This window comes from Siphateles boraxobius, unplaced genomic scaffold (genome assembly GCF_051911475.1).
Source record: "Siphateles boraxobius isolate OS27281-9 unplaced genomic scaffold, OSU_SipBor_1 1, whole genome shotgun sequence".
In the NCBI taxonomy this organism is placed as follows: Eukaryota; Metazoa; Chordata; class Actinopteri; order Cypriniformes; family Leuciscidae; genus Siphateles; species Siphateles boraxobius.
The window spans coordinates 11,291,944-11,302,331 of record NW_027508699.1 but is presented as its reverse complement, the minus strand read 5'-3'; the positions used below and the strand labels follow the sequence as shown (position 1 = coordinate 11,302,331).

The 10,388-nt window shown below is 36.5% G+C and overlaps 1 protein-coding gene across 1 annotated transcript in view; it reads left to right on the top strand.

Moving 5' to 3' along the window:
• Positions 1-610: 610 nt before the first annotated feature.
• xpr1b (xenotropic and polytropic retrovirus receptor 1b) overlaps positions 611-10,388 on the top strand; it is a 33,709-nt gene continuing 23,931 nt past the window's right edge. Inside the window, exons 1-2 of the mRNA XM_077204953.1 lie at positions 611-1,002; positions 6,077-6,128. Of these exons, the coding sequence (XP_077061068.1) occupies positions 934-1,002; positions 6,077-6,128 (121 nt within the window). The 5' untranslated portion in view covers positions 611-933. The remainder of the gene's footprint in view (positions 1,003-6,076; positions 6,129-10,388) is intronic.

The window sequence follows — 10,388 nt, the reverse complement described above, 5'->3', positions numbered from 1 at the left end:
ATTTTTTCTGTTGATATTTTGAGCTCGATCTGGGAAATATCAGGGGATCTGGGAAATATCATGTTGTAAAAAAAAATGTTGGAAATGTTTCTATAATCATGTGAATAACCAGTAACATCTCAGGATATAATAAGGAGATTTAGGATCAACCTTTTTTCAGATCTGATCCTTTTATGAATATTTAATTGTTTCTCAGATTTGATCAACAATAACATTAATGAATGAATTAACGAATTAATACATGATACATAAACATTTCAATTTAACGGATAAAACTGATCTTTAATGAGTAGAGTGATAGGTGAGTGGACAGCACAGAGCACAGCAATATAACAAGGCTGTTCTGCTTTGTAGATTGAGCCTTGGACTCGGTTGAGAAACATCACTCAGCCTAGATACGCTGTAACGAACTATCAATGATAAACAAGCTGTTTCACGTGACGCCAGTTCTGATGCACTTTCATCCGATGAGAAACTGTTTTACCGTTTGTTAAGAATAACCTGCCCTTAATTTCGCACTTACATAATTCACGGTAATTATTTTAAGAGGCATGAGTGGTCATACCGCGAACTGGAAAACATCCTCTGTGCGGTGACGTGCCGTGACGTCATTCTCCGACAATGATGGCTGCCGCTGGAGCTTCAGCCTCAGATGTCAGGCAGAAAAGACCCCTGTCTGGAGCTCCTGCAGCCCTATAAACCACTGCTATCAGCGTCCCGCAGTACTTGAAAAATCACCTGAACGGGATAATGAGAAACACTGGGGTCGGCTGTCTGAAAATATCGCAATATTTCCCCTGAAAATGTGTCTCGTGAAGCAGCGAAAAACAGCCGTTAATCTGAGGGTGATTTTCTGCTCGCGATGATTCACTGGTAATTTTCCAGCAGCGCGATACTCTCCTCAGACAAAAAACACCAAGAAAATTCATAAAAATGAAATTTACCGAGCATCTATCTGCCCACATCACCCCGGAGTGGAGGAAACAATACATTCAATATGAGGTAAGAGATGAAGAAAAGCAACGTTGAGCTATTTTACATCCGACAGTTTCCCTTCAGCTCATTGAAGCTGTCGAAAAAAAGTCACCTGCATTATAATGTAACATTTAAACGAAAGATATGCTTAAATATGGATTTGTGTGATTAATAACTGTAATATCTGTTCAGGGTTAGTCTGTAACTGAAAGCTAACAGCTGATAGCCTTTAGAGCTAATGTGAGTCTTTATGAGCAGCAGGGATGCAGGTGAATGAGTCCAGATATGTTTCGCACTTCTCGTTTTTAGCTTTATTAATATAGTTATTATAGAACATTTCTAAACCAATTGATGGACTAGAAGATAATTTCAAGTTCATCAAACGAATAACGTCAAGTTACCCGCTAACGTTAATCCACTCAATTCCGGGATGTAATTTACTGTAACGTAAACAAAAATCTCTCTAATCACTTAGCTTGGACATAAAATTATGTTTTTGCTTCAGATCTGGAAATATAACTAATGTATTATTAATATTATGATTTATAAAACATTATTACATTAAGGAGTATTGGTTAAACTTTTATATATTTTATATAGTTTTATATACTTTTTAATTATTTGAGAATGAATAGAGTGAACAAGTAAATCAAGCTCATACTAATTACCAAAATCTAGCATTGTGTTAGATGAATAGTATTGAAAACCTAAATGTTTTATCTCTACTTAATGCATAAAACATATTTTCATTTTTTCGACATTGCCTTGCAGTTTTTATCCATCTTGATTTTCAGGTCTGTACTATTTACCTACAGCAGACATTCTCTCATAACAAACATATATGATGGTGATACAGAGCTTCAAATGGCAATGCTTAGCAGACTAAATAATTGTATTATTTCACATGAGAGCATACGAGGCAGTTTTCTTTGTCTCCGACAGTGGACTGGGTTAGAGTTGACAGGGCTTTAGTGTACTGCTGCTCCTTCAGGGTTTAATGGCCTACACATAATGAGATTATTGCCTTCCTCTTGGACATTCGCTAATTAATTAGTCATCATCCCTTTTTGAGAGTGGTACAACACGGATTGTGTTTGCGAGGGAGTGTTTGAGATTGTATGCTTAAATCAAATATAAATGATGGCGGAAAATCAACTGGTGAAGGATTTGCTATCTACGCCACACTTAGACTTCATCATGCTCTCTCACCCGCCTTCGTTTTGATCTTGAGGACAATTTGTTTTGCCTACTGTGGCTGGACTATGAATGTGTTGGTTTGTTATGTTCTGTGACCCTTTTTTGTGTCACACAGTCTTAACAAAGCTGATGTCAGCTTATTTAGAGATATGAGCATTTTATGCTGATTTCCGTGTTTTGTGTGGGCTATCACATGATTCCTGGCGCTCGGAAAGAGAAGTGAGAGGAAAGTTGTGACCCTAATGACACAATACAGGACTCCAGACTAACTGTTTTATCTAGGAGCGCTGTAGCCCCTAACTGATTTTTTTAGGAGCAAAAGGCATAAAATTTAGGGGCACACCTTAAAATCAACCTGCAACTCAGTTATTCAAATTTACCCTCATTTGGACTGTATTACTGACAAATGTCTTGGTAATAAATAGACATGAACGTACATAAATTAGCCTACAATGTGCAGTGTTATTTTAAGCTCACAGGGCTCCAATCCAGACTAACATTTGAGGGCAGCAACACCGGAGCCACTGAGTTCTACATAAAGTATTTGGTAGCACTGAGGGGCTGACAATAAAGCACTAAGCTTAATTTGAGGTGTAGATAACTTCAATTATTAGCATTCGTAATGTCTTAATATTAATTCAAAAGCAAAACAAGTGAAAAAATTGATATTAGGGAGTGAAAATAGCTAATAAATAGCTCTGCAGCCACCTAATGGTTACAATGGTAATTACATCCTTTTTTTAAATAATAAGTGCAAGTTTTCCTACATCTTGAAACGTTTAGTTTTATGAAATTTGATATAGTTTTGAAATGCTGGAAAAATGTAGTACTTGTAAGCGTTTGACTATTTCTTCCACAATACCATAGTTACTGTTAGTGTTACTACATTAAATACATGGTGAATGTTGCTGATCTGTGGACTTAAAGCCTTCTATAATTTGTGCGTTCATGGCACAATGTTTCTCCTGGTTTCCACAGACAACTCTGCGCCGAATCTGAATGTTTCTCATTGGATCTCGCAGGAATATTATTAATTCTGTGGCGAATTCAATGGATTTCTTCACTGGATCTCCCAGCGCTGTAGTAACGGTGTGGCGTGATTGGGATCAGCCCTCGACTGGCGAGTAGGCCTAGCTCGCGGCGCTGCACTGTCTATTACTGATCCGAAGTAATAAACAGTCCGTGAAGCACAAATGAGTAGCGCAGTTTCATCCGCTTTCATTTTGTTTGCCATTTGATGCTGGGCAACGTTGTAGTCGTGTCAGCGCGACTCATATCAAATTTTGGTCGCACCGGCAGGAAAAATCGTCGCAGTCTGGAGCCCTGAATATTCCATACTTTTTCCGGTTAATGAAGTGCATCATGTGAGTATCTAGTGCACTTTTTTGGGGGGGAATTTTCAGTGTGAAAACACTACTCACACTATTTCTACTACAATACGACATAGAATAGTGCACAAGCACTCAAATTGCTCTTTCAAAGAGCCTGCTGAAGTCAAAACTAGAGGCAAGGACCTTTTTCTCCGTCATGGTAATGTGGTGAATGCTGGCCTGCTGGTAGAACAAGTAAACATCCCTGATGCTGCTGTCAAGGCCACGATCTCTCTTAGCTCATGTTTTCTTACAGGATTTTGTTTTTGCAGCAGACTTGACTGTACTGTATACTGCCGAACGGCCTTTGCTTGTAACTTGTACATCACTTTTTGAACAACATTGTTTTTTTGTGCAATATTTGAGCAGTCAAAGCGTTCTATTATCGCTCTGCTCCAACACCACGGTTTTTTTGTTTTGTTTTCCGTTCTCCATCACAGTGCTTATGCACTGTTCTATGCCATTTTTTGTATGAATAGTAGTGCTGCCCCCTAATAGTCGACCAAACGTTAGATGATGAGAAGAGGTTTGGTCAACCACATTTTAATTTGTTGCAGAAAAAAAACCTCAACAGGAAGTGAAGTCATGCAGTCCAGTACGAACATATTGTTAACACGGCCTGTTATAATTATGTCAGACAGAAGATCCAAACTGTGGATAATTTTCAGAGGGTTAAGAATAACCCCAAAAAAGTGATCTGCAAACTCTGCAGGCAAACGTTCACCTATCATTAATCAACCTCAAACTTGATCTATCATTTGAAACATGCCAGTAGTAGTCTAGCGTTAGCCATTTTACATGGTAGCTTGCTATAACGTTAATCCAGATACTATACGTATGAGCTATTATTGCATATACAAATGTTGTTCATGCGGAGTGTGGAAGCTAAATTATTACCCCACCCGGGACATATTTAAGTAATTGAATTAATATCATAAACATGCGACTAGTCCATTAATGGCTTAAATAAACCAGTTGAGTAGGAAACTCTATGATTGTAGCAGCCCTAAATAGTGAGAGTAGCGTGTTCCCACTAAATATTCCAAGAAGAAAAATATTTTTGGGATATCATGAACACCTGGGCACAATATCATTTGATGAGTTAGAGGAGCTTGATGGGCAGCAATTGTTTCCCTGTCAATATATTGTGATGTAACGATGAGGCATAACAACTAATATAGAGCAAGCCGAATATTGATATGTTGTTATTGATTTGAGTTCCACTGGCAAAGTTACTGCCTCTCTCACTTCTCACTGTATCTCCACTGCGTTGTATCACCTTTCACCTAGTGCGTCGTATAAAGGCGAGTAAAATACCCTCGTTCCACAATATCATTGTAGTTTTTCATATTAAGTAAAATCTTAATATTAATTGGAAAGCATTCTGCTGATTAAGGCAAATTGTTCTAGCCTAGGACATCCATCTTTAAGCAGGCATGAATATGAATTAGAAATAAAAGGCATTTGTCCTACACTGATTTTAGCCTCTGATTTGATCGCTCTGTCTGAAGGGACGTGTCTGCAGTGAGACTTCAGTGTAAACGCCCACTGCTGTGATTGGCTGGCATCTTTGCATATGAAATAGCTGAGTATTAGATGTGGAACTCTGAAACTTTTAGCACGTTTTTTACTATTACTGCTCTCAAGGTTAACTAATGGTGAAATATTTCTACGTAATTTAACCCTTTAAAACACAACCGACTGTTTGCGCGAATGCTCACCAAGCATTATGGCATATTTCTCTGTGTATTTGACACCTTTTCAGTCTTGATTTTCTGATGCATAAAACAGCAATAAACTAATTCAGAAATGGTTATCAGTTTGTATTGGCTGTCTAGCTAAAGTACTTATAAAGAATAGGTAAAGAATAATTTGGCCTAATGTTTCACCACACAAAAACAATTAATTAAGTAGGCCTAAATGATGTTTTTTAATTTGTTATGATTTCTAATTTCTGTTGTTGAATTCTAGTTCTGTTAATCAACGTTAATAGTAGTGATTAAAATATCATCGGAAATAATCAACACTTTTTGGGTTTGTCATGATTGTGCAGCCCTAATTTGCAGTTTCATTTTAAACTATACAGCGATTACTCCCAAAAATGGGCATATTACAATTCATACACATTTATATTTAAAAAAAAATTGAAGTGATGTGCAATTGTGGGTTTTAATAAAAAAAAACATCTGATCTCAGATTCAAAACGAATATTGGCCAATCACATGGTGCATCCCTGCCGAATTGCCCCATTGCTTTGTCCTTCTTTTTTTCTTCTTTTAAAGGACATGATGTGTTTCTTATAGGAGATTCAGACAAAGTTAAAAATACCCATTTCCTCTATTGTTCTTTTAGTTTTAGTGCTTCCTCTTCTGTACTCAAAAACTCATGTCTTTCTTCTCACTCCGTCTGTATCCTGGCAGAGGTTCCCTCGTCAGTCAGCACAGGCGCAGTGCCAGTCACATGCTGCTGTCTAATATGAAAGCCAATTGTCTGACCTCTGGAAATGGTGTTTCATACTCTTCTCTTCTCCACAGGCTTTTAAAGAAATGTTGTACTCCGCCCAGGATCAAGCCCCATCAATCGAAGGTAAATGCATATGTGACCCATGTATGTCTGTTTGCATGCAAACATGCAACTTAGAAATCAGCTCATAAAATGGAATCACAAAAATAAAGCTTTCAATCAGGTCTCCAGGCTTCCCATCTCACTTTAGTCAGTCAAACAAATACAGATAGGCTCTGTCCCAAATGGCACCCTATGCCCCCTAAGCAATTTGTGACATACTGGTGCTTTGCCTGTCTGGTAGACATTTCTGCCTCATTGTGAGCTTGGCAGAAGTTCTTATCAAGGGTGCATGATGGCCACAATGGAGGAGCTTGTGAGCACACTTATGAAACCTAAAATGACAAATGGTAGACTCTACGGGCTTTTAGACTTCATCTGGATTCAAGAATGCAAGTGTACATGAAGTGTAATATTGATTGGTTAGAATTTAGCTTGTATAGGATCAACTATTTTAACAGAAATTACACATATCACCTTTAAGGGCTGCGCTTAGACTTTGTTTAGAGCTATATCTAGTTCATAAACCTTAACAAATATATCCAGAGCATATACACAATAACCTATGTGACTTACTAGTGCAATCCCATCTTCCACCTCCATATCATTGTCAGAGTACAATGTAAACTCCAGCATCTGTTGGTTTACAATCCCTTTTAAAATACTCAAGTAGTTTATGGTGGAAAAGTTTGGTTTTTCTGTCAGGTTAGTTAAACCCCTTAGTTTGATCATATCATATGATCACAGCCCTGAGTTGGTTTTACCAAACACTCATTTAAATGAAAAATCTAAATCGGTAATCAGTCAAAATCAATGGTAGTCTTTAAAAGAGGAAGGGCAAAGTTTCACCTCAGGTTTAGCTAATTTACGATGTCATGGTTCTATCAGATAACAGCAGAACACAGAGCTGAGTTTGCATCATTGCATCACTATCTCAGATTAGCACACGGTTATAAAGGAGAACACTTTATAGGTTTAATATTTTACACATACCACTATCGGGTTTCATATTAACATTGATAAATGCATTAGGTACCATGAACTAACAATGAAAAATACTTTTAAAGTATTATCTAATCTAGATTCATTTATAAATATTTTTTTAACTTTCAAGTTGTACAAGTTATTAATGCAATGTGAATTAACCATGTAATATATTTATAAATTTTAGTGTGTATTATATCAACAGTAATTAGATTTAAAAATAAACGTTAAGCTGGATTAATAAATATAATATAGGTAAAAATTGGCAAATATTAGGGCTGTCACTAACGATTATGTTGGTAATCGAGTAAGCGGTAGATTATTTTGACGATTAATCGGATAATTTATTGTGTGGTAATAAAAATAGACCTAAGCAAACAATAGCATTTAAAATGGCTTAAAATACATATATATTTGTTTCAAACAAAGTATCAAAAGCAAGTAATCATATGGTTTCATAAATGACGTAGCATACATAATATAAACAATTTACATATGTACATGTGATTGTTGTTGTTACAAATTACAGCATAATAATCCAAGTTTAATATTGGCCAAACAATTAAATTCAAACGTTCACTTTATCTTTAATATTTGGGTACTTCTTAATGATAGAAATGCTGCAACTACTGTCATTTCTTAAAAAAGAACATGTGGACATCAAAACATTCAAACTCAGAGTGAGGGTTGAAACTTTTATTGTAAATCACGATGAACAGTTTGCCTATAATCTGATGAAATGGCGAACATTGCGTTCCTAGATGAACGTTATAAGCAACTCAAACTGCAGAATATGCAGAGATACGCTCCACCACGCATATGATGACAGCATTACTGTGAACGGAGCTGCTCTGTGATGTACGTTACCTCCACTCATGTAAATAATTAAAGTGCATATTTATTTAAAAGTGCAGCGCATATATTTATTTTATTAAATCACAGCATTTGTGAATTCACAATACACTGTGCTATGCGTTTTTAAAATGTTTTTAATACATCATGCGGCCTTAGAAAACGGTCTAATAATGCAGTTCATGGATTCTCGTCTGTGGAATGCACCACCACCGGCATTTGGCCGGTTAATCGACACAGGTAAAATTGCAATCATTGATTTCTTTAAATCGTGTACTCTAATTTAATCGAGGAATCGTGACAGCCCTGTAAAAAATTCAGAAATATTTTTGTTCGTTGTTACACACCTTACGCCTTAACTTATGTTAACAAATGTAACCTTATTGTAAAGTGTAATCAGCATTTTTTTCCCCCATGTGTATGAAATTTACAACCCGTACAATCTGAATTTGCTTTGCTTGCAGTTCACTGGTGTTTGTACAAAAACAAGCACCTGTTAGTGTCTCTGCTGCTCCGAGCTTCTGTGTTTGACTTCACCCATATGTTTTCACAAAAAAAGCTTTGTTTTTGGTTCAGTTTGTGCAGTTTCAGCAGGTACAGATTGTTCTTTTATGTCGTAGTAATTTGCTGTCTTTTGCTTGCATGTCAGAAATGTAAGGCCTGAGCAAGTCTCATCTCAGTAATGCATATGCGCGACTGATAACTATACTTTTTTTTTTTTAAGTATGAATGCATTGTAATTCTAAGATTATGTTCAGTGTCTTTACATTACATTTACTTTGAGTCATTTATGAAACCAAGTACATCAAACCTTTGGCCTACTTCTATTAATTGTTTATTATGTTGTAAATGGCTTCTGGTGCAAAATCGTTAACCCTCTGAGGTCTAAGGGGTTTTTGGGGTCCTTGAGGTGTTCTGACATGCTCTGACATTTGTGCTTTTTTCAGTTATTTATGAACATGTTAATGGCAAAGGTGTAAATTCACTCTATATAGCACAAACAGGGCTACCGTAATATGTGAGCAACATGTATGTACATGTTTGTATTTTTTAGAGAATAATGTTTATGCGTGGTTATTGAAAAAACTAAAACTCAAAGTGTCTGAAATAAGGCCACAAAACACATACTAAATATGTGTCCACAAGACTTTTGACTAATGGGTGTTGTTGCCTAGAATTTGTGCTTCAAAATGATCTGAAAATCATCCTGCCTAATCATTTACACAAAACAATACATTGATTTAAATTTTATAAGACACATTTTGTTTGGAAAGGCAATATGCGTGGAGGCGTGTTCACTCCTGAGAAGACAAAGGCCAGATAATATGCCACATACATAATGAGCTGCATATTAATTAGCCCTTTCACACAGGTGTGTCACAGGATCCCAAAGAATGCAAGGACAAAAGAAATGATCCATATATACATATTTTACAATTAGAAATTGTAACCAATTACAAATAGGTTACAATTACAACAACAATTACAATTTTAACAATATTTCAAGTGTATTTCTTTGTTAACCCTTTCACACGTACGATCACACCGGTGTGATCAGTCTTGGCTGGTCCCTGGAGTGTACGATCACACCGGTGTGATTAGAACGGTCAGTGCATCACGTGACCAACTGCTAAATTCAAACGTGCTTTCGCGCGTTTGCTGGCGCTGAGCCAGAGAAGGATGCACTCAGTGCTGTCATACATCAACTATTGAGTTTTTTCAACCACATAATGTTTATTTTAGGCTTCAGATATTTAAATACACACAAGTACTAGCAAAACAATGATTTTGAGTTTGTAAAATACACACTGATGTCTATGGAAGCGGCAAAAATAATCCTTTACATTATAATAAGACGACACGTTTTATTCACATCAGATACATTGTGTAAGTAGCTTTACATTTGACCCTATTCTTCTCCCAGTTCACCGGCCACTTACTATCATGTATTTCATGAGAAGTGGAGGAATTGACGTGTTGTAAATCCAACAGATCCGATTCTCTGAACTGTGAAACAAACTAACATGGCGCCGCCCATTGCGCATACAGCTCAACTAACGCGATCGTTATAAAGGTGTTTAAACAACAAAACACATCCACTTGCACATATTTGACAATCGGAATATCAGTGTTTCATGCTATAGCAAATACATTTGGGAATATTTTTTTAAAAAAAGGGAAAATGACATAAAAGCAGATCATCATTCATTCAGCGCTGTGTTGTGGTTGCGCTGTGTCACGTGACAAACAATGACGCGTCACCGTGGAAACATTAAAGTGACAAGTTCTAAATAACGGTCGCTTTGAAAAACTCACGCTGGGGGGTCAGTTAGAATATTTTAAACTTACGTGTGAAAGGGTTAAAAGTATACATTTTATCATACGTATTAAAAAAGGTAAGGATTCATTAGTTTGAATATTGGAACAAACACTATAATAACATCTTAG